The following is a 24858-nucleotide window of genomic DNA, read 5'->3' on the forward strand; positions in this document are numbered from 1 at the left end:
TTATTATTATTGGCGCTTCCTCTGTGCTTTTGGCTCTGAAGTGGTGTCTCTGGGAAACTGAACCTGCTCTTATTGAAATAGTGGATAAAGAATACCTCGAGGCAGTCTATAGGTCTTTAATGTGTAACGCTTGATTTGTGAAGCGAACAACCACTAGGGAGGTTACTAAAAGAGAGGCTTTTACCCAGCTGAGAGCTAATAAAAAATCAAATAAACATAAACATGTAAATTTTTTTTTTTTTTTTTGATCAAGGTCTTTTTATTGTTTTGTTTTTTTTAACATACTTTGATACATTTAAACAATAAAAACAAACAAAAAGTCCCCCCCTCCCACCCCTGCTATACCGGATCAAAACGATACATACAAATTTGTACATTACAGTGCTTTGCAACTTAAATAAGTTTGTCAGCAGATATACTTTCAAAATATTGCATAAATGGCAACCATTGCTCATAAAATTTACCAGTATGACCTTTAAGGGTGTATCTGATCTTTTCCAAATGTATATGGCCCATAACCTCTCTCATCCAGTGGCCATATGTTGGAGGGCATGGATCTTTCCATTTGCACAAAATAAGTCTTCGAGCTAACAATGAACAAAAGGCAATCATATTTATTTGACGCTTCTCAAAAGGAGCGTCTACGGATATTGCTCCAAACAAAGCAGTCAGAGGACAGGGGCGTACTAATTTCCCACAAATGCTGGAAAAAGCTTCAAAGATAGAAAGCCAATAACCACAAAGTCTTGGGCAAGTCCAAAATGTGTGAAAAAGTGTAGCAGGTGTTTGTCCGCAACGGTTGCATGAAGGATCCAGGTCAGGCTTGATTTTGGACAGCTTGTCTTTAGACCAGTGCAGTCGGTGCACCACTTTAAACTGCACAACTGCATGTCTAAGTGAAACCGAAGAGGAATGAATGTTCTGTATGACTTTTTGCCACACTGAGTCTGGTAAAGTGTCGTTCAAATCAGTTTCCCATTTCCTTTTAAGATCCTCCAGGTTGGTCTCATGGTAAGAAGAAAGCAGAGAGTAGATCCTACTTAAAACCTTTTTGGTGTCTGTCCGAAAGTCCAAAAGTTCATCCACCAGTGAACGAGAGGGACACATAGGGAAACAATCAGAATTAGACCGAACAAAATTTCTCAGTTGCAGATACCTAAAAAATTGTGACTTGTAAATATCAAATTTTTCCACCAGCTGTTCAAAGGAACCAAAAATGTTATCTATGTATAAATTGTACAAATTTTGTACTCCTTTCCCAGCCCATGTATTAAAAACCTCATCAGTCATTGAAGGGATAAACATGTGGTTCCTTGAAACAGGTGCCGAGAACAATAGCTTTGTAAGCTTAAAGGACCGCCTGCATTGGTTCCAAATTTTAACAGTGTGTATGACAACTGGATTAGAAGAATAAGATGAAATAGACTGTTTGAAAGGTAGTTCAGAACAAATCAGTGCACCAGGAGAGCTCGATGTAATTGAGTCTCTCTCTAAAATAACCCAGCTAGGTACTGCGACATCTCTTCTTAGCCAGTACAGCACAGCTCTACAGTTAGCTGCCCAGTAATAGTACATGAAATTAGGCAATGACATGCCACCTAAATTGCGAGGTAACTGTAATATTTTCTTGCCAATTCTTGGAGGTTTTTTATTCCATATAAAGGAAGATATCTGGCCATACAAATTAGAAAAAAAAGATTTTGAAAGAAAAATGGGTAGACTTTGGAACAGGTAAAGAAACTTAGGCAAAATAACCATTTTAACAGAGTTAACTCTTCCCCCCAAGGAAAGAGGTAACAGTTCCCATCGAGCCAAGTCTTGTTTAAGATTTGATAACAGCGGCAAAAAATTGTTCTTATACAGGTCTTTATAATTACGTGTTACCCATATACCAAGGTACTTTAACTTTTTAGGATTGCTCTTAAATGGGATTGTTTCAGAAAGATTTCCTTCCAGCGACGTTAGGGGCATCATCTCACTTTTTTGGAGATTGACTTTATAGCCAGATAGCTTCCCAAATTTGTCAAGCATACTTAACAATGCAGGAATACTGGACAGAGGGTTTGAAATAAACAGTAGCGCGTCATCAGCATAAAGAGAGATTTTATGCTCGGAGCCCACACGCATTATTCCCTTTATGTCCAAACTTTGCCGTACTGCTATAGCCAATGGTTCAATTGCAACTACAAAGAGAAGCGGCGAAAGGGGGCATCCCTGCCTTGTGCCTCGGTGCAGTTGAAAATATGATGATATGTTATTGTTGGTACGAACAGCTGCTAATGGAGAAGAGTAAAGTAGCCTTATCCATGAAAGAAATTTAGAACCAAATTTGAACATATCCAGGACTCTAAAAAGATAATCCCACTCCACCCGGTCAAAGGCTTTTTCGGCATCTAAAGAGACAATCACCTCATTATCTTGACCGGGTGGAGTGGGGGCATACAGAATATTAAACAATCGCCTGATATTAAAAAAGGATTGCCGATTTTTTACAAACCCTGTCTGATCAGGTGAAATAATAGTAGGAATTACTCGTTCAAGGCGCTTTGCCAGTACCTTCGCTAATATTTTAGTATCTGTATTTAAAAGTGACACTGGTCGATAGGAGCTACAGTTTAGAGGATTTTTATCCTTTTTAAGTAACAGAGTGATAACCGCTTGACGCATGGACACCGGGAGCACTGATGCACTCAAGGATTCTGTGAAGACCGACAACAGTAGTGGAGATAACAGGTCTGCAAATTTCTTTAAAAAGTCAGCTGAAAAGCCATCAGGCCCTGGAGATTTACCGCTTTGCATGTCTTTTATTGCCAAGCTAATCTCAGCTGCTGAAATATCCCTCTCCAAATCAGTGACCAGGTCAGAGTTTACCACAGGAAGATCAATATCTTTGAAGAAAGTTTCAAAATCAGAGGCCTTTGGTGCAGACTCACAGGAGTATAGGGATTGGTAAAACTTGCTAAAACATGTATTAATTTCTCCATTATCGGAACATTTAATGCCTTGATCATTGTTAATTGACGGAATGGTTTGATGCGCAGACCTCTGACGCAGTTGATGTGCGAGCAGACGCCCCGCCTTCTCTCCGTGCTCATAATACCCAGATTTTAGTTTTGAAATCAAATATTCAGCCTGCTGTGTAGATAAAGTATTATACTCAGTTTGCAATGAAACACGTTTCTTAGCTAATTCTGGTGAAGGGGTGTGACAAAGTTCCCTGTCCAACAATAAAATTGCTTCGTTCAGCTGTTTTAGTCGTGTCAAGTTTTCCTTCTTTTGGTGAGCACAGTATGAGATGATTTGACCTCTCAGGTAGGCTTTTAGAGATTCCCAGATAGAACAGAATGACATGCCCGGGGTTTGGTTAACCTCAAGAAAGAAACTTATTTCAGTATTAATAAACTTAACAAAATTCTCGTCTGATAGAAGCAAGGAGTTAAATCGCCAGGGGCGAAATACGGATTGTGTGTCCGGAATTAACATTTTCATACATAACGGAGCATGATCTGAAATAACCATGGCTCCATAGTCACACTCCTCCACAAGATGTAAGATTCGATTGTCAATGAAAAAATAGTCAATACGAGAATACGTCATGTGGACAGAGGAATAAAAAGAATATGCTCTTACATCAGGATTCCGGCAGCGCCATACATCAGCAACTCCATATACCCTTAAAAAAGATTTTATAGATTGGGCAGACCTAGTAAGGGTCACTTTACCAAGTGCGCTTCGATCTAAAGATGAAAGGACACAATTAACATCCCCGCCAATTAGAATACTATGTGTTGACATATTTGGTATCGTTGAGAAAAAATTATTGAAGAAGTCACAATCATCCCAGTTTGGTGCATAGACCGAGGCTAAAATGACTGGGAGTGTATGTAGTTTCCCCACCACTATTACAAAACGCCCGGCGGAGTCAGTATGCACACTTGATGCAGTGAACTGCACATGTCTGCCAATCATAATGGCCACCCCTCTTGATCTAGTTTGGAAATTAGATTGAAACACCTGACCAGCCCACTTTTTATTCAGACTTGCAGCATCTGTAGAGCACACATGTGTCTCCTGCAGAAATGCTATGTCTGTATTGAGCTGTTTCAGATGCGATGTAATTTTTTTGTACTTTAAGGAATGGTTGAGGGATTTCACATTCCAACTCACACAGTTGACAGGACACCCATGGGGATGTCTGATCTTTTTCGTACTAGCCATTTTACAAGCACCCTACATGGTACATAGTGCACACAAACCATTCAAAGAAAGATCCGGTATAGCTAACCCACTCTCCTAACAGAACCTGGAGACAAAAAAACAAAAGAAGAAACAAAGAAAAACAATTAAATCCTGAACTAAAACAAATCCACACATTATAGTGCTTGTATTGAGTGATACTGCTTCAACTAGTAGGGCTCCCGATGAGCCCAAAACGTAGAAAATCAAACAACAAGAAGACAAGTAATATGAGCAAAATAATATTATATAGGCTGAGCAAAAGACAAAAAGACCATAATATGGGTCTGCAGTGGACAACCTGCGCGATCTAATAATGCAATAAACCCTAGATGGGATGATCAAAGTAGATGCGCTTCAAAGAATAACATAATACCTAATAGGTAAGTATATACTACCTGAGAAGTTTGTAAATAGGCTCCAGGACTACAGTCATTGTTCATCCGTTGCAACCATTACCCTCATGGTTGCGTCAGGGATGATCTTCTCTTTTACATACGCCATGGCAACACCCGGGTCAGTGAACTCCACATCCATCTCCCCGTGCGTGATACGGAGACGTGCAGGAAAAAGTAATCCATAACGCACTCCCTCTCTGCCGCGAAGGATCCTCTTCACGCCTGTAAACGCCGCTCGAGCCCGGGCCACGCTGGAGGTGTAGTCAGGAACAATGGTAACCGGTGCATCCTTGTAGCTTAGTGGGCCTAGGGTACGAGCGCGGCGCAAAACCTCGACACAGTCTTGATAATAGTGTAGCTTAGCCACGATTACTCGCGGCCTGCCACCCGTCTTCTTTTGGCCAGGTGTGCGATGTGAGCGATCCACCATCGGCTCTTTGCCGAGTTGTAGCACTTCCTTTAGCATCGAAGCTACCGCAGTAGTTGTGCTGGCTTCCGTCTCTGCGACTCCGAGAATGCGAATGTTACATCTCCTCATACGACCCTCCATGTCTTCACATTTATCCCTCAGACCCTTCACCTCAGCTTTCAGCTCTGCCATTGAGTCTCGCAGGACGACCACCTCGTCTGACCATGCGGACAGGCCCTCCTCCATGTCGTTAACTCTGACATTCACCTGGTCCATGTCCGAACGGAGCGCGGCTGTATTGTTGATTAAAGTCGTCTTCACTGACTGAATTTCGACCTTAAGCATGTTGAAGTCCTCTGCGAGAGCCTCTTTCATCTCTTTCTTTATTACAGCTGAGATATCAGCTTTGAGAGCGAGAAGTACTTCTTCCTTCAGATCCGCCATCATGTCGGTTTTCTGCGAGGGAGGAGCCGAGTTACTCGCGGTCTTGAGGGAACTCTGGTCCGAGGCAGCGCTGGGCCTATCTCCGGATGGTCCAGTGTACTTGTATTTGCGAAGTTTTGAAGTCATTTCGGAGATTTTACGACGCCAAAATCACGAGTGTCCAAAACAAACCCGAATAAGCCAAACTTTTTGCCGAAATCACTGATGAAAATACTCAATTAGGTAGGCATCTCGGGAGCCCTCGCTAAACACGTCTTACTCCTTCGCCGCCATAGCAGAACTCACATGTAAATTTAATATATGTGCAGCAGTGGCATATATTTCGAGTCGTTTTGGGAAATACTTCAAACTGTAATCTGACCATGTGACACAGATTTTAATTATGAACCAGGCCAAGCTCATACCTCATCCTCTTAGTGTGCAGCTTCCTAATAAAACTCTCATCAATAATTCGGCTGATTTATGTGCTCAACAGAGCTTGTGGTGCTGCAATTAACATCGGTCTTGTGTTTTCACCCCATGTGTGTTACCTCTTGCCTACTGTACATGGGACTGCTATTCAAATAGTATGCATTATTAGACAGTGTTTTGATTGTGCCATGCATATGTAAGGAGCACCTGAGGGAAATCAGTTTGCGTTATTTACCTTTCATAAATTGTTGTGCAATGGCTCGTGTTTGATTGTGGGTTTGTCTGTCAGTTTAGGGAGAAAAAAGAATCACTGTGACTATTGGGATTATGTTTTTAGTTTTGGAATAGGAAATGACTGAATATTGGAAACATAGTAGAAAAGAAAGAATACTTGGTTTTAAACTCCATACGAAGCAAATTGTAAGACAACAATTAGTCAGTATAACCAATAATTAATCTTCAGTTATATTTAGCAAGTGTTTGATTGGTAAAACATTCTTCATTTTCACTCATAGTACTTGCTCTACTGTATGTGCCAAATATTTTCCTAATCAGACACGGTGGAGCAACTGCTCGTACTCTTGGCTAAAAGCGAGAGGGTCCTGGTATCGAATCTCAATGTAGTCAGGCCCTTTCTGTGCGCGTAGGTTTTTCTCCGGGTGCTATGGTTTCCCCTAACCTCCAAAACATGCTGGTCAGGCTGGTCTTTTTGCGGGGCGTCGCAGCGGCTCAGGACTTTAGACAGGACAGACAGGATGTCAACCCTTTACAGGATTGTGATTCAGTATGTGAATTGAATGAGTTCCGCTTGAGTTTAGGGATAAACCTTCATTTTTATGTGCTGTTCTGCTGCATGTTTTAAAATGGAGCCTCAGTATCAGTGTCCAGTCTGACCATGTTTGTAAAACCTGCAATGCTTTTGTTTCTGCATATTTACAGTATAATGGCTTTAACCAACTTTAAACACAGCAACCCAGCACTTTAACCTCCTGTGTGTGCTTCAGGTGGAGTTTAACCTCTGCCTCAGATTACATTACGAGGCCTGTGTGGCTCAGAGCTTGATGTTTAAGTAAATTCCCACTTGTAAAATGATTGCTCTGTTGTAGCGAATAGACTTTGTAATCTGTAATCATTACGTAGAGTCAAAGAATGATAATAATGGCCTCAAAATGTATAGTCCAGGGATCGCTTAAGCTTCCTCTGCCCAAAATGAGAAATTTCAGCTTCTCTCCATGGGGCCTGCGCTCATTAAAATACTCCAGTTTGTGTAATGGGACTTAAACTAAAAGTAAATGGGTGATTTCATGCTGAGCACAGAAAGGTTAGACCAATGTAGAATCGTTACAGTCTCAGGTGAAAAAACAGGCCCATTAAGGCATTAAAAATAAAGGCTAGGTCTGCTTTTACTCCCAAGCAGTCAACTTTCCACAAAATCTCTCCCTGAGGGGATATTAGGGCTGCATAGGTGGAGATATGTAGTCTTTATACAATATAATATAGTCACAGCACAGAACCAGAGTGATGATGATGTGGGTCATCAGTTACAGAATGGAGGAATGTATGAATCTTAATCTAACACACTGCCAAATGTCCGTCATGCTAAATATGCGGTGGATGCTTGAAAACCCAGTATAATAAGATTAAATCAGTTTAAAGCTGGTTTAGTTATTTTAGACCTAGTTTTGTTTTGACCTAGTCTCTGGCTCAGTCCTGATTTTAGTTTCAGATCTGGTTTGGTCTTGGCAGTTCATGTCATCAACAAAACCATGTTCATTTGCCATTTACATTATGCCACAGCTGCTCATACTGTTATCAGAATTTTTTAGAAATTATCAAATGCCTCTTTTTAAGTTTGTTTAATGCACTAATAGACAGGGAGGAGAACCATTCACTAACATGTGGGGATGCAACATAATCATACCAGATAAAGTGGTTATAATTAGAAAATATAACTCTCCAGACAGTGACCTAGAACTGTAATGAATCATCACGGAGAGTCGTGTTTAAAAGAGCATTTTTCTTCAGGATTGTTAGGCAGTGCTTCTGGCAGCCGCCTGTTCGGAAGACAAGAACTAACGACTGCTCAGCCATCTGTTATCGGAGCTAACCTAGAGCACTCCACGATGACACCACTGAAAATAAATGTATAGAGGTAGGCTGCAACATCAGGCTTTCTTGTAAGGGATATACACAGAGTAAATCACATAATACTATAGAGTTGTAGAATATACCGTATACCACAGAATTGAAACAGGTACAACATGTGTTTTTGTATTGCTTTTCCTCCCGCATCGTCAGTGAGATGACTGAAAAGCAGTGAAGTGAATAAAAAGTTTCACACATCTATGATTAAGTCAGTCTTGAATGACAGATTACATATTGCAGAAATTTGTTTTTCAATCTTAGGCTGCATTCACAACGCCCTCCTGATTCAAATCCTATCCCGTTGGCTCGGATTGTACTGTTTGATTCAGGTGAATGCGCAAAAACAAGCTCTGATCTAGGCCAAATAATCAAATTCTGAACCAGTTAAAAACAAGGATCTCGGTCCGTTTAAAACGAACTCTGTTTCAAATCGGTAAAACAATAGGTAAAACAATAAAAAGGTAAACATGACCATGCCAAACCTGGCAGCGCCTTTTTAACCTGAACCTCGGCATTTTGACAGTAGGCATTTTGACAAGGGCTGGGTGATATCCCGATATATTTAGGATCAATATACGATATATATCCCGATATTTTTTCTGCAAAGTGAGAGCTGTTAAATGAAATGTTAAGTCAAAGTCAAATACGAGTAGTTTTATTGAAAACTCACTATAAAATGTAAACATAAACACTGTATAACAAAGCTCCGTAAGGTGTACATTTAAAAAGACAATATCTTAGATAAAAATAGCCTATAAAATAAGTATTACAGCGCAAGTTTAAACTACAACAATATATGCAATATGGTCTAATTCCATATCTCATTTAGGAATATATCGATATATCTTAGAGATGAGATGCAGGTTAGTCATTTTATGCTCACTACTGCCACCTCAGGTCTTATATGTAGCTGCAGCTTATATTTTAAGCTCTTGCATGGCGACACTTCGGACCAAATTCATTTTTTAGAGGCAGTTGTGGTGAATAGGTCTGAGCTCATTCTACAAATTAGGACATGGCTTGAACATGTAGCGGAATGAAAATACTTGGTTTTAACATTTTTAAACTCAGTATAGTCCCTTTAAATATCAATATATCGCCTAGCCCTCCAATCCCGCACCATGTTTGCAGTGATAGTTCAAAATTCCACTGCAGTGATACTATAATGAGGTGGGAGAATATATAATCAAAGCTTTAGCTCGATTGTGTAAAGTGCTTTGTGAATGCGAGCTGCATCAGTTAAAGAAAAAGGGAAGAAAAACAATGTTGCAATTTGGGTCCACGATTGAACTAAGTCCACTTAACTATCAGCCGTGAATGCAACCCATCTCAGTGAAGTTTGGTCTTGGTTTGGACCTGCTTTTTGCCTTGGTAAAACCGGTTACCTTTTAGTTTCAAAGTTTTGTTTGCCTAAAGGAGCCATAGCAAATATTCCGCTTAGTGGACACCAGCTGCTACACATGGGCTGCTCATCAGATGACTCCTCTCTGCACCAATCCTCCTCAGCTGCTTAGCTTACCATCGCCTGGCATGCGTTCCTCCTCTATCCGCTTCAGCCTAACATTACTCCACCAGCCTGGTGTTAAACGCAGCCTCTGTCACTTCAAGATATTCCTCAACGTTCCATCATAAGACCGTTATCTTCACCATCACCACAGTCTAGGCTACCATCTCCGACATTGCTCCGTACCATTTACGCCAGTGGTTCCCAACCGGCGCCAAAACTGTTATAATCAATATCCATAATTTTGTCTCTATCTCTTTTAAAATCAGATGTCAGATTGGTCTTGATATTGCAGTTCCCATTAAACACTGTTATGCCAAATTACCTATTTAGTTTTTTTTATTATAGCAGCTTTATTTTCTCATTCTCATTTTTCACTGCACAGCTATTTTTACATGTGTCAGGTCTATTTGTGCTCCAATGGCGTCACTTCTTGCTGCTTGAATTTAGATATTTAATTTGGTTAGTTCATGGAGCAGAGACAAATGAAAAAAAAAGTACAAAAAAAAACTGTCCCAAGGTGTTTGAAGAGAAAAAGTAAGTTACATGAAATAAATAAAACGAACAACCCTGTTTTTTTGTTATTTTGTAACAACATTTTATGAGCCGCTGTGTGGAAGTAACTGGATGTGTAATGGGCAGCAGTTCAACTATAATAGTGGCTCTTTGTGACATTAACTCAAAAGCAATTCGCAATCCCAGGAATGGCTCTCCAGCATTGAAGCTGTGCTCAAAATGTGCTATTTCAAAGAACAAAGACGTAAATCCATTAATAACCCGCTACACAGGAACTCGCTCCTGTTGTTTTACTCAAAGCTGAAGTAGCAGAAACTCTGTCCAGTTGGCTCAATAGCAATAAACTGATCTCAGCATTTTTCCTCTTCTCTCTCTCTAGCCTATACCGCGGTCAAACGAGACACTGTGCTTACCTGCCTATGTGAGGTTGCAGTGTGGCGATGTGATGTAATGTAATGAGGATATGATCTGCTTATTAAAGAGGTGTGACAGAAAATATTAAGCCATCTACTGTGTGGGGTCTTTGTACGTTCTTTGGATATCAAACTGAACTTCACTCTGAGTGGAGTGTGTAGTAAAATAAAAAAGTAAAGTGCTTTTTTATTGTCATTATGTAATTTTATTTAATTTTAACAAATTGTGTAGATCAGATGGAGGGTTCCTGAACCGCTGTGTCTACACAACCTTATGGTGGAGAACATGCAAAACCCCACACAAAGAGAGCCCAGGACCTTCTCGCTGTGAGGCAAGAGCGCTAAGAACTTAGTCACCGTGCCGCCCAGGAATTGTGTAATGGATCAACAACAACGATCTAGAGGGTGTGCATTCAACAGCAGATTTCCATTGCCAGATTTCAATTGAACCAGGCATGGATCGAGACTCTGGAGATGACTCCGCAGTGTTGATCCATGCCAGGTTTTGTCTGATGCAGGGGCAGCTTCATCCATCAGGCTTTCAGGAAGCTGAACTCTCCCCTTTCCTCCATGACTGGCACTAGGAGTAGAGAGAAGCAGGGGCTAGGCTTTAATGACGCGGTGGCTGTAACTCAAGGCTAACTTAAGAAATTAGTAGATTTCCTCACAGTCAGGGTTATTTAGACTCTGATATTTTCACCAAACATCTATGATCTGGTGCCCACCATAAGCACACCAACAAAAGTCACACACAAACACTTACAACGGAGAGGGACGCATGGTGCTTGCCTCACCAGCTGTGCCACAGATCATCTCTATTTCTGGGCAAACAGTCGCCTGCCCTGCAAGTATCTTGTCCGGGTGGGAAAACCAAGGAGGCTTGTGTACAAATAATATCAGAGGTTGTAATGTTGTGCCTTACTGGCACAGATAAAAAGGAGTCTTGCATCAAAAAGAGCTAACTTGACATTAGTATTTAACACACAGCTTCATCGCTGTGGACGACATGTTGGAAGTAGTTTATAATCTCTTAATTGATTTCTCTGTATCCTGATGTAAACCTTTTATCTGGCCCACATCCAGCCCCGCTCTACAGGTGTTAATATGGAGAAAATTCACTCTGCACAAAAAGCACTTGGGATGTTCCGGACAGGAACTCTCGACTTGATTGACCTATGAGCATGAGAAGGTGGAAAAAGACAGGGTTGAGTGGATAAGAGGAAGAGAGCGTATCAACAAACTGCTCTTCAACAGGTGCTGCTCTCAACCTGGAGGCAACTGAAGAGACCTCCAGCCCTCTCACCGAGATGCTCAGCTGACAGACCTGCGCAGAGTAGACACAAACACAATCTGCCAGACCAAACTGACCAAATTACATTCAAAATTATAATTACATGGAGAAATAATAATAACAACAATCTGAGTATAATCCTCTTCCTCTTGACTGTTTTTGTAAATAATAATACTAAATGATAAAATTACACAGGCGTTACATGATGAACATTATGTACTTGAACCTACCCACTCTCTGAGTAATACTCAAATGACCAGTAACAGGTTGTGTAGCACCCTCATCTGATTCTGTTCTAATCGGCTCTTCTCTTTAAGACTCCATTGGTCATTATTAAGCTGAGCTGTGTGTCTGTATCTGCACACTACAATGTTCCTCAATTGCACTGGTGTGAGGGCCTCTTGAGTATTTATGTTGAGCACAAATAATGGCCCTTGTCTTATCTATAAAAAAAACTGCTCTTACCTCATCCAGTGTAATTCGGTCACATTGAAGCTAATGGTGATGGCTGCTGTTCTGTAATCCTGTTGTGCTTCGTGGCATGTCAAACATGGTGTAATAATAGCAGCGCTCTGTGTTCTATTTATATTTAAATGTATGGATGGGAAAAGACATTCCAGTAACCTTGCCTGAAAGCTGAATTCTCACAGTATTTGTGTGTTCATAAACACTTGAGAATCCAACTTCCCGCTCCCGCTGATCTGCTTGAAAACGGAACCAAAAGTAGTTTGGGCCAAATGGATCCTAATTAACAACAGAGCGCTGACGGTAAAACACGAGGTATGGTGCTACTTACTTACAAACACATAACATTTTTCAAAACTAAATATTTAATGGATTTGAGCTGTGCTGCTGCTCCAAAAGTCCGTTCTTTTTCTAAATGATATAAGCCGGAGTGATCCCAGATTGATATCAGTGTTATTGGCCCTGTAATATCAATCTGGCTATTTAAATTGAATGCATAAAGGTGTGTTATTATTCAAAATAGAAAACTAACCAAAATGTTTTTTCAGAATGTAGACCTTCTAATGGAAAACATTTAAAAACATTTAGTGCATACTACAGTCCCCAAGGATTCTTTTAGCTCAGAGTAAACACTAGTTTAATGGAAAACCTATTTCACAAAAAGAAGAAAATGTTTCACTTGCATAGTTTGATCATCTTCAATCTTTTGTAAAGGGGATATAAACCTTGTACTGAAAGTAGACTTAATTAAGACATAACTACTATGAGTCTGCTTTTGCCTATACTATGCTTTTCTGATTTAATTGCGCTCATTGCACATATTTGTAATACTGAAGCACAATTCTGAATGTGGAGATATGACTTTCCACTAGAAACTGGAGTGCTTCTTAACTCCTCTGGTAGAGGGGTGTTACTTATTGATTTTCTCTTCTGAGTAATACTTTTCCGCCGACATGAGTTCAGACTGCCTGGGATATGACACATGGTTACCAATGAGAAAATGGGTTTTCAATTCCTAAAAAGTTTTTGAGATGAAAGATTTTCTTAGGGCACTTTGAAGACATGAATCATTGCTGTGCGTCATAAGCTTGTGTTTAAATGGTAAATGTCCTTTAAAGTGCAAATATGGGATTAAGCCTCCTCCCGATTGCAACATTGCCCAATGAAATGTTTCCTACACTAACAATCTAATGTTATTTGCATGAGTTGGATTTGTTTCAGCATGGGAAACCTTTGTATTTGATGCCAGTGAAAGCCATTTGAACATGAGTGGCACGGAGACGAGATGAGAGGATGCGACAGGAAAAGTGCATTGGCGAGTTGTGTTTGTGCGGTGATTTTTTTTTGGACAGGACATCAAACCTGCGGCATAACAACAAGACAGCTTGTTCCGTTTGCATCCTATCGCACACCAAACATGCGCACACAGATGTCCACACACTCCACGCAACATGCCCACAGACGCACACACAAACAACTCAGCATCAACCATCCGTCCTAGTAAACTTGGTAAAATGCGAGAGGGGACGGGGGAGGCACGTCAACATAAACACAAGTAGTAATTGTAAGTTTGAAAACCTCAAAAACAAATAGTAATAGTGAAATACAGCCTCATTGTGTTTAGTCCTGACAATAAGGGAAAGTTTAACCCTTGTTTACTTTGAAAAGATCAAAGGAACAAATAAATTCTGAATCCTATAGACATATTTCTGTGTTTGCAGTGGGTCACATGGCTACACAATGAATAGGTGGTTATCACACTCGTAACATCACGATCTGAAACATGAAAATCTGTATTACTGTATTGCCGGTGGTTTCAGATTACACTCTCATCGCTTTTGTTTTCTGCAATCTTCCAATCCCTCCTGTATATTTACCCTTTCATTATTCATCCACATAGTTTCATTAAGACCGAGCTGGTCTAAACTGGATTTCTGTCATGTTGTCTCCTCTCATTTACATTTACATGAGGGTCTGGGCACACTGCGGATGCCTCCAGTGACAAAACCAATGTACATTTCTTAATATGAGGCAGACAGAAAGTGTAACGTGTATCATATGCTTTTGTGTTTTTTTTTTTATAGAAAGCGATTATAGAGATAGATGAGGTACAACGATGTGCAACAAATGGAAATTTGCTCTAAAGCCTACACATCTTCGTCCAGTTCTCATCTTTAAATGAGCCTTTTCTAAGAGGACTTTAAATTTAAAAAAATACTCAAAAATTACTTAATTTTGAGACCTTTTTCTAAAAATGTTCAGTGCTTTATCAGAATATGCAAATGTCATAGTTCACTATGGTAACCCCTGAGGGTATGGTGAAATAGGTGCTAATTAAATAAACTGATTTTTTTTTTTTTTTTTAATTTGCGTGTGTGATTCTGCTTTCAAGTTCATAATAAAACCAGCATAGCCCAGTAAACGCACGTACAGCAATAAACATAATCTGGGCCAGCACATGGACTGTGTAAAATAATACTGGGTCATTAAGATGGTTATTGGATCAGAGTGGGTTTTCTCACTCGTTTTATAAAGGAGCGGGTAGGGCCAAAACCAGTCCACGTTTAAAGCAGTCTGTGAAGTAAACTCCAAGCTTGTCAATGGCGTCTGTTGTCTGGAGGAGCCTGTTTAGACAGAAATGTTTGGGACATGTTTGTTTTGCACTGCTTGCTCTGACGCCTGATAAATGGCATGAAGCTTTTTTGTTTGTTTTTCGGCTTCTGTAATAGGCACATCCATTACTGGTCTTTGATTTGTTCTTTAAATATTTGTTTTCAATTTTCACAGGCACAAAAAAGCAAAGTGAGGAAAATGTGAATTTGTGCGTGAGCGTGTGGCTGTCAAAAAATAAACAGTAAACATAAAAAACAACAAAACAAAAAAGCCCACCAATCGATCTGGATTCACTCAAATATAAAGCACTTGTAGTGCTGTCTATAAAAGTCAAGAAGACTGTTTTTGGCTGCACAACAAACCGCTTGTATCATTGTGTTACTGCAATTATTCAACATTATTCTATAGTATTAACTTCTACTACTACTACCACTTCTCCTACAACGAATGTAATTACTCCTGAGCACTGCGTCGACTGCTGCTACTATATTTTATGATGCAATTTCTTCTAATACTCACTTTTGGGGACTTCTACTTCTACATCTTAAAGTTTACACTGCATCCTGACCAGAATACAGCGCATGCTGTATGAAGGAATGAATTATTAGAGAAGAAAAATGTAATAACTGTGTGATGCATGTCTTTCTTTCCAGTGAGTCAGAGCGGCCTTGCTGGAGATGTTTGTCCTGATCCCGGGGTCCCAGAAAACGGCAAGAGGATGGGCTCAGTCTTTCAGTACGTCCTGCTTACACATGCACTTGCAGTTGTCCATTTACATGAGTCACCAGTCATGATGTTCACAGTAAGCACAGTAGAAAGTGGCCGAGTGAGTTAAAGTGAAAATTAAAATTAATCAGAATTAGCATTTTTCCCCCCTTGGGATTACATTATCACTGCTTAAAAGCGAGAAGGTCCCAGCAGATTGCAGCTAGTGTGACTGTATCAACAATTAGCCTGTACAAATGAAGGGATTTGTCTTATCATCACTCCTACTTTTACTGGCATTGATTAGGGCTTCACAAAACAGTATTAGACAAACATGCAGCATTTTGAAAAAAAAAAAAAAAACTTTAGTCGCAAATTTTATTGTCAACATGGTTACTGTATTATCCGGACTATATGTTGCAGTTTTTTTCATAGTTTGGCTAGGGGTGCGACTTATACTCAGGTGCGACTTATGTATCAAAATATATAATTTCTATAATTTATTTTCACACTGACAGCCGCTAGGCTTGTGTGCCAGTATCTGCTACTCCTGTACCACTGAAGATATTTAAAAAAAATGGAAATTGAGCAGCAGACAAAAAGTGTGGCCTGCGCGAGGAACTTGTGAGGGACTGGCGAAAAGTGGAGGTTACACTTACTACAATGAAGAAAACAGAAAAGTTATTTGCGGGCTAAACGCTAGATGGCCACAGCAAGAGGAACGAGTTCACAAATAAACTCCAAGCAGTGAATTTACATGATGAGGCTCTTTCAGACTGTCAATAGAAGTTTAGATGAGTCTCTCCTTTTCATTTTTATATAGTCTTATTTTAGTCGACTAAAATATCTTTTTAGTCATAGTTTTAGTTTATGAAAAACTTGAAATTTAGTTTTAGTCCAATTTTAGTCAGCAAAAACATTACTTTGACTAAAATTAAGACTAAATATTTTAGTTGACAAAATTAACACTATTGCCAAGTGGGACTTCTACTGTAATCTGGAAAATACGGTACATAAAATGGCTCTAGACCACATATGTCAAAGTCAAGGCAAGGGTTTTTTCTGGCCCCTGGGATTATATAATTTTATTATTAGAACTGGCCCGCAGGTCACTGCACGCCAGCAGCATCCAGGTACTTTACACGCACCAACGCACTACATTTCCCACAATGCAACGGTGGCGCTCCGTGCGGGAGGCCACTTCCTTTCATTATTCATCAGCGGGCATTAGCATCACTTCAAAAGTCAACTTTCAGATAGTCTACCCTTAAAAATGGCAAAACGGAAGGTGGACACTGAGAACTGGACTTTTCTGTGTGACATCACGACTCATCTGAATAGTAGTATATTTTTAGGTTTTCAGTCTGTTTAATGGGGATCACTAGACTATATGCGGTCATTACATTTTTTTCAATGAACATTCAATCAGTCCGGCCCTCGGCTTGTTCCTAAATTTTTCATTTGGCCCCCCATCCATTTGACTTTGACACCCCTGCTCTAGACTGTACTGTGTGCCTCAACACTGACACACATGTTTTCAATCACATCCCTTTGAGTGTGTTACCATTGATTTCGGCCAGTGATATAGAACTAGTATCCCCAGCAGGCCTCATAGAGAGGAACTTAGTGGACATGAAATCACTCACAGAGCGTTGGTATGTCATCTAATCAGTAGAAAGCGAGACCTTTCATTTAATCAGCAGTGGGCAATTATAAATAATAGCCCCTCATCCAGTTAGCTTCACTAGCAGCTTAAACTGTTCCCTGTGTGATTATGAGCGCAACTTAATATGCCACGTTTTACCATTTCCTGACTCTATTTTCAGCCTTTTAAAAGATAATCATGGCTAATTTGCGCGCATCAGCATCGGCAATTCACACCGCCTATATTCCCTCCCGTGACAATGTCATTATCTCGTTGAATGCGAGAGTCTCCCTGTGTGCGACCAGATGCATGAGGGCATAAACATGTTTGTAGCCAGGCTAAAAATGTAGCGAGATGAGACAGCACTGAAACAAGATAACGCTTACGCAGAGGGAAACGTATTTTCACTAAGCATGGATCATCGCTCTCAATACACTCGCAATGGAAAAATTTTAGTCATAAAAGTGCAAAAAATTGCGGGGAGAGAGCCTAACTGTGAGATATTCTTCATCGTCAGCAGCATTGGGGGAAAGTTAGTACAGCAGCAGAGTAAATGACCCAAGTTGACAAAGACAGTTAAGGAGAGCAGCGGTGCTTTGGAGGTGCACTGTGAATATTTGGCCAGGTGTTTAGCTGTGTGTGTGCGTGTTTGTACCAGCAGGAAGGACACATTAAAGTTTACCGACGAGGCGCCACGCAGGGTTCTATTCAGGAGATTCAATGTCCCACTAACGTCAGGGACAGCGGGGTGCGAGCGAGACAATGAGGAAACAAAGAGATCAGAACAAATGACCCGTGAGAGGTGCAGGAAGGCGAGTTGAAAAGAGCGTCTAACTTGAGACCATAATTGGATCATCTGTTGTGACATGCAGCATCAACTATCCATCACTCATCTGAAATCACTTGTGATCCTTCTACGATTACCGTTTGTCTTTAGGTTCTCTTCCAAATGTTTTATCATGATAACAACTTGCAGTCTTGTTATTTTGTGATGGATCGAAAGAAGTAAATTGTACGTTTATCTTAAGTATATTGTCATGTTAACTGTCCGTCACCAATGCAAAGTTACCATGAGGGTCGTATCATTATCTTTTAAATGGTTTCTGAAAATATGGTGCGTGTTGTGCGTGTCACCTGCCATGATGTGAAGTGGTTCTGCTATTATTACTCCTCTTGACAAGCGCCGTTACTGTTCTGTCTCCTTAACTAGAGTGGGCTCCAGCGTCCAGTTCAGCTGCGACGACAGCTACGTGCTCCAAGGATCTAAAAGTATCACCTGTCAGAGAGTCACCGACACACTGGCAGCCTGGAGTGACCACCGGCCCATCTGCAGGAGTAAGTTTTCTGACACTAAGCAACTTTTAAAATAAACACACTTAACACTGGTATCATGCCAACTTCGGTATATGTGCAATGTAAACTCAACTGTTTTCATTTAGACACATCAGGTATTCGATTGTCTCTGCATATGACACCTTGTTCCCAAACTTTTCAGGTCAAAATATTGATTCAAGAAACTAATTTGTGCTTGTACTTATTTCTAAGGACATGAGTATATGAAAACAAAAAACAAAAATCCCCTATCTAGTTATATCAGCAGAATCAGAATATTTTTTTATTGCCATTGTTTGAGAACAGGTTCACAAACTAGGCTTTTTTCTCGGTGCAGACATGCAACATAAAACATAACACAGAAATTAAATAAAAATAAGCTATAAAACTTTAAACTATAAGGCTATGGGGAATGCATAAAGAATATTAACCCCTTAACGTGCATACCGCTTCCTGCAAGAATTGAGCATCAGCTTGAAAGGCAAAGCACATCCAATCTCTAAGTGAGAGGCGGGACGTGGCCACACTGCAGACCCTCCAGAATATCCTACAGTTCCTCTCCTCTGCACAACTTCATAACTCAGACCCCCTCCATTGGATACCAGCTCAAGCCAACGCTAAAGAGGAGCAACGCATAAAAAACATGAAATATCTTTTATCCCACGAGCTTTAATATTGTTATAAATCTGTTTTATAGATGTTTTTTTTTCCTTTTGATTCTATAATTGACACATTTTAGGTTCAACATTTAGTTTTTTCCTGCTATGTCAATGTTTAATAAACTCAAACCTAAACCTAAAAACACTGATAATATATTTTTTATATAATTGGAAATAAATTCAAGTGGGTCATGGGGTTAAAATTAATAAGATAAAAAATAAAATATGGTAAGATGACAACAACTGACGTAGGACAACAGGTGCAGGTGTATAAAGTGATAAAGTGATAGCAGCGGATATAAGTGTGGACACACCACACAGTGCAACAGGGCAGAGTCTGTATCTAAGCTATTGGGTCCTGTTTTTGTTCATGAGTCTGATGGTGGAGGGGAAAAAAATGTTCAAGTGGCGGGATTAATGGGTCTGGATAGACCGTAGCCTCCTGCCTGAGGGAAGAGGGGTGAATAGTCTGACTGTCCAGAGTGTGATCCGACCCACACGCTACCATGTCCTGGAGTTGAACAGGTCCTGGAGAGATGGGAGCTCACAGCCAATCACCTTCTCAGCAGCACACACGATGCGGTACAGTCGGTGCTTGTCCCGGGCTGTAGCGCCGGGGAACCACACGGTGATGGAGGAGGTGAGGATGGACTCGATCCTGGCCATGTAAAACTGCACCAGCATCCTGGTAGGCAGCTTAAGTTTCTTCAGCTGCCGCTGGAAGAACATCCTCTGCTGGGCAGTCTTGATGAGGGAGCTGATGGTTAGCTCCCATTTGTGATGGTGGTTCCCAGAAAACGCAAGGAGTCCACAATGGAGATGGGGGTGGGAGAGTCTGTCAGGGTGAGGGGGGACAGTGGGGCTGTGTCTTTCTTGAAGTCCAAGATCACCTCTACTGTCTTCTGGGTGTTCAGCTCCAGGTTGTTGTGGCTGCACCAGTACGCCAGCCGGTCCACCTCTCTCCTGTAGGCGGACTCATCACCGTCATCATGTCATGCATTTATGTAAATTAGTAAAGAATTTACAACATATTTTATCGCACACCTATATATTGAGTTATGTACCCAAGATCTGTGCATTGGTCAGTTTTGTTCAACTGACAAACGGAAAGCAGAGAGTGGCACAGCAGCATCAGTCCACATGTTTACTGACAATGCCCTATTGGGTTCATGGCTCCACAGGGTGGACAATGAGCATGCAGAGCCGACTGTGTGTCACTGTCACATATGTGTGAACGTGTCCAGTGCACAACAGCTCACACGTCACTGGAGACTCTGTGGCCCTGAGCTGTGTCCATGACAGACAGGCAGTGCCAGCTCTCAGACATGTACTGTAGGGCCTGCGTCACATCAGATTACTCTGAGCATGTGCGTGTGCCTGGCTGTGTGTCCATCAGTACAGTCCGTGATTCTTTTGACTCCTACCAGTATTACAGTAGCACACATGGCACAAATTGAACTGGTAACGAAGAATGACAAGACATGGAATATTCTTTTACTCAGGAAGCAGCTAATCAGCAACTCATTTTGATCATAACATGTGTGCAGGGTAGCCAAAATGTATATAAAAGTAGTATATTACCTTTAACTTAAAATTGTACCCATGCATTTAAATGTAATTATCAATGTTTTAGATGTAAATGGAGTAAAGTGTTGATGTAATAAATGTAGTTTTTTCGTCCTTGATAATAAGTCAGTGAAAAAGCCCTGCTTAACCAGCGCCAATTGGTAGGCTCACAGTGTTGACACATAGTTAAAGAAGAGAAAGAAGAATTTAGCTGTTGGAGAGGCAGATATTTCCCTGTGGATTTGTGTAATAACAGGAGTACAGCTATAGTCTATTGTGCACAAACATCCGTCAGGTAGTTGGAAACAAGACTCATTATGAATGCTAATGCTGCTATTTGCCTTAAGCATCAGAGAGTTAGAGACATGGAAGGTAATCTTTATTAATGGAGTGTGCACAAACTCTCATCTTATTTGGTTAAAAGCCATTTGGTAAGGTAGTTAAACCGTTATTATTAAGTAAGTTTTAACCACTGCGAAAGACTGTGGCTCACTAAACAGATATTGTGATTCCCTCTCTAAAAAAAAACCCTCCTACTGCAGTCTGTTTGTTCGCGTGTCTGGGCTTTGACGGACAGGCGTTAAAAATAGTTTCACTGGGTCCTTGCTTATTCTATAGCTGATCTGATCACTATCCAGGGACTGAACCTCCTGAGCCTTCCTCATTCTCTGCAGAGACTTTAGTCCTAATTAGAAGCTGCTCTCTGGAATGAAGCGCCATCAGTGTGGCACTGTGTGTTGTGTGTTCGTGTGTGTGTCGCGCCTCTCGCTTCTAATTAACAGGCAGATCAGTCATGTGACCCCCCCACACACCTCCCTCCTCGCCTGGTATTTTCAGGTCCTTCCTTTTGGCCTTTATTCCTCTGTTCTTTCTTCACCTTCCTATTTGACTCATCAACGTGCCCTTGTTATACTCAACATTACTTCTATATAACCTTTTACTTATATTCATTTTAGCATTGTTTGCGATGTAGTATGTGTTTAAATGTAGGTCTCTTACTGCAAACTGGATAAAGGCTTAGCAATGATTCGATTCCGGTTCTACTTTAAGTTTTAAATCGAATATGGCTGTTACTAATATGATGCATAAAGTAGAGCATTCAAAATAAACCTCAGCTTAAACATCACATTAAAGAAGAACTAAGTAACTTGTTTACCTTAATAAATCCTTTCCATAGTCCATCTGGAGGCAATACAAGTGTTGGGATGATTGGGGGGATCTTTCATCCCCTGGTGTCCAGAAAACCACAATTGCAACATTCCCGTTTCCGGATCTTAGGCCCCAATACACACTAATGGAATAACGAAGAAGAAGCTAACAGGCTAGCGGGCAAAGCTAACTGCGAGCTACCGCCACTTATTTACAGCCAGGTTTGAGTGAAAAAACTATATCTCCATTGTGTAATTGGATGTACAATATCCCTTTGTCCTTTTGCCTTTTCTGTCAGCGTAGTATTTACTCTCACGGACAATTAATGAGTAAAAAATAACGTAAATAACTGCAGTGGCGTGTATGGCCTCTAGTCTAGGGGCATGAGTTACTTAGTTCTGCTTTAAGGCTGTGGTACCTGATCTTTTGTTATTGTAGAGTACATTAATTTCTGTCACCACAGAGTATGCTGTAAAGACAGCAAAGACCTTCATTTTTTCATTTGCTAATTCATTGGCTTGAACAAGTAGGATGTGCGGGCGGGATTGTGAGAGCCAGAAATTAGTTTGAGCCTAAACTTAACGTTTAACATTTCTAACAGGAAAAATCAGGTACCCCAGCTTTAATACTTTCCTCTCCAGTGTCATAATTTTAATTAATTATTTTGAATTTAATAACTTAAATATACAACTCATTTGTATATTTTTCTTTCAGCGCGAACATGTGGCAGTAACCTACGGGGGCCAAGAGGGATCATAACTTCTCCCAACTACCCTGTTCAGTATGAGAATAATGCACATTGTGTGTGGGTCATTACAGCGCTGGAGCCTGGGAAGGTAAGCTCTTCATCATGATTGTTATGTGGTTGAAAGTGTATCATTTCATCATTGCTGTTTGTTGATAATTCTAAACATACGTAGTAGAAAAAAGTATTATACTATGTTTTAAACCAAGTGCTCCAACAATGTTATATGCTTACTATAATTTAAAGGCACTGGATGCAAGTTGTCATTTTTATACTGACTAGTGCTACCTCAGGTCTTACTTGTAGCTGCAGTTTCTATATTAAGCTCGTGCATGACGAAATTTCGGACTCGAATGAAAAACTTTTGGGGACACTTTATTCTACACTACCTTGATTAGGGGTGTAACGGTTCACGGGGATGTATTGAACCGCTTCGGTTCGGCCTGTTCGGTTCGGTCCACTTGCGTACCGTTTCGGTGTATTATTTTCATTAAATAATGTAAATTTATTATAAGCGTCATATTAAGTGCCGCGGAACAAAGTTCCTACGCGAGTTTCCGCACGGACGCTATAGAAGCTGCATGAGTAGCTGAAGGCGTTGAAGGCGCTGGCTTTAAGTATTTGATTAAAAGTCTTGAGCTTCGCTACAATATCCCATCACGTCCGCACTTCAGCCAAAAAGTTATACTAGCGCTCAGAGCCGGTTCTTCCTATACGCAAACTACGCAAGGTGCGTAGTGTTGTTTCACTGATTAATCAACGCATTGTTACGGAGACAGGCTCTTCCAGCGCGCACTCACTCTCCGCCTACTTCGCCACATATAACACCAAAAAGGAGTAGTCTGGTGAAGTGAATGAGCAGGAGAGACCGACCGCCTCCCCCTGTCTCTTCCAAAGCGCGAGTGCTTCTCCGCTCGTGTCCCCGCTCGGCGTCTGTTTCCCGGTGCTTCGCCTCATGCGCGGCTCCTCCGCGGCTGCATCATGTCACCCGTGTCCCGGGCGCAGCTCTCATGTTTTCTCTGCGCGGACTCTGGGCCTCACTCTCATTTAAACCCTCTTCTTACTGTGTCTGGTGAGTCTAAAGTATCCGGACAGTAGTTTGGCGAATGGAAAAAAGCCGTGTCCGTGCCCTTTTTGTTGAGTTGAATCCACATGGTTCTCATGAGCGCAGTTACTTACAGTAACTCTGGTTCTCTGAATGTACACAGTCTAATACGGATTGGGCGACTCACAGGCTAATTGTCAGCGGTCAGACAGAGACAACAGTCAGGAGCAGGTTTCAGTTAGTTTTAAATCAGCGGTTCCCAATCTGTGGGTCAGGGACCAGAGGTGAGAGAATGGGACCATTGGCCATTTACTATTTTAAAAAGGGAAATAGACTAGTAGTCGTCCTAAATCCCAGTCTCACAGTGGTTTAGTGGTTAGTGGTCCTCACACAGGGGGTCGCTTTTATTTATTTTATGCAAGAATTCTATTGTGTATTGGCAGCTTTTCAAAAGAAAAATTTTGTTAGTTCTTATTTATTTGTACCGAAAATTAACCGAACCGAGCCCTCCAAAACCGTGAACCGAACCGAATACAATTTTAGCGTACCGTTACACCCCTAACCTTGATACATTGTACCAAACCTAAATTTAGTACAATATAATCTGCTCGGTAACAATGTGTAATAATAATAATTTATCATTTGTACGTGCATACATAATGGAATAATGTGTATTTGTACTACGGTACCCTTAGGGTTAGGGTCTTATATTCCATTGTGTATGTAACACTTAGTTACATGTTATTACACGCTGTTACATAGAACATTAATTGTACGAAATGTGGAAGGTACAATGTATCAAGGGTAGTGTAAAATAAAGTGTTTCCCAACTTTTTGAGTGACAGTGCAGGATTTAAGCGACAGTTGAGGTAAATAGATCTGGGCTCATTCTACACATTAGGACATTGCTGGAACATGTAGGGGAGGGAAATACTTCATTTCAACATTTTTAAACTCCGTCTCACCCCTTTAAGGGCCAAAAAGGATTATATGTCATACCAGCAGTGTTTTAGTAATTGAATGCACATATTCAGAATACTCGTTTTGGATTACCGTATTCCGGTACAGTTACTCTTTAATTTGAGGGTATTTAGAATCCAGTTTTCGAATATCAATACAATACATTGCAGCACTCCATTACATTTCAGCTTCATATTGCACAAAATT

The 24858-nt window shown here is 40.7% G+C and overlaps 1 protein-coding gene across 2 annotated transcripts in view; it reads left to right on the forward strand.

Moving 5' to 3' along the window:
* LOC306962164 (CUB and sushi domain-containing protein 1-like) overlaps positions 1–24858 on the forward strand; it is a 388198-nt gene that overhangs the window by 232125 nt on the left and 131215 nt on the right. For both annotated transcript variants that reach the window (XM_079555239.1, XM_079555240.1), the window contains exons 8-10: positions 15499–15580; positions 18406–18530; positions 22616–22737. In XM_079555239.1, the coding sequence (XP_079411365.1) occupies positions 15499–15580; positions 18406–18530; positions 22616–22737 (329 nt within the window). The remainder of the gene's footprint in view (positions 1–15498; positions 15581–18405; positions 18531–22615; positions 22738–24858) is intronic.

Source organism: Gobius niger (genome assembly GCF_951799975.1).
Source record: "Gobius niger genome assembly, chromosome: 4".
NCBI classification, from domain to species: domain Eukaryota; kingdom Metazoa; phylum Chordata; class Actinopteri; order Gobiiformes; family Gobiidae; genus Gobius; species Gobius niger.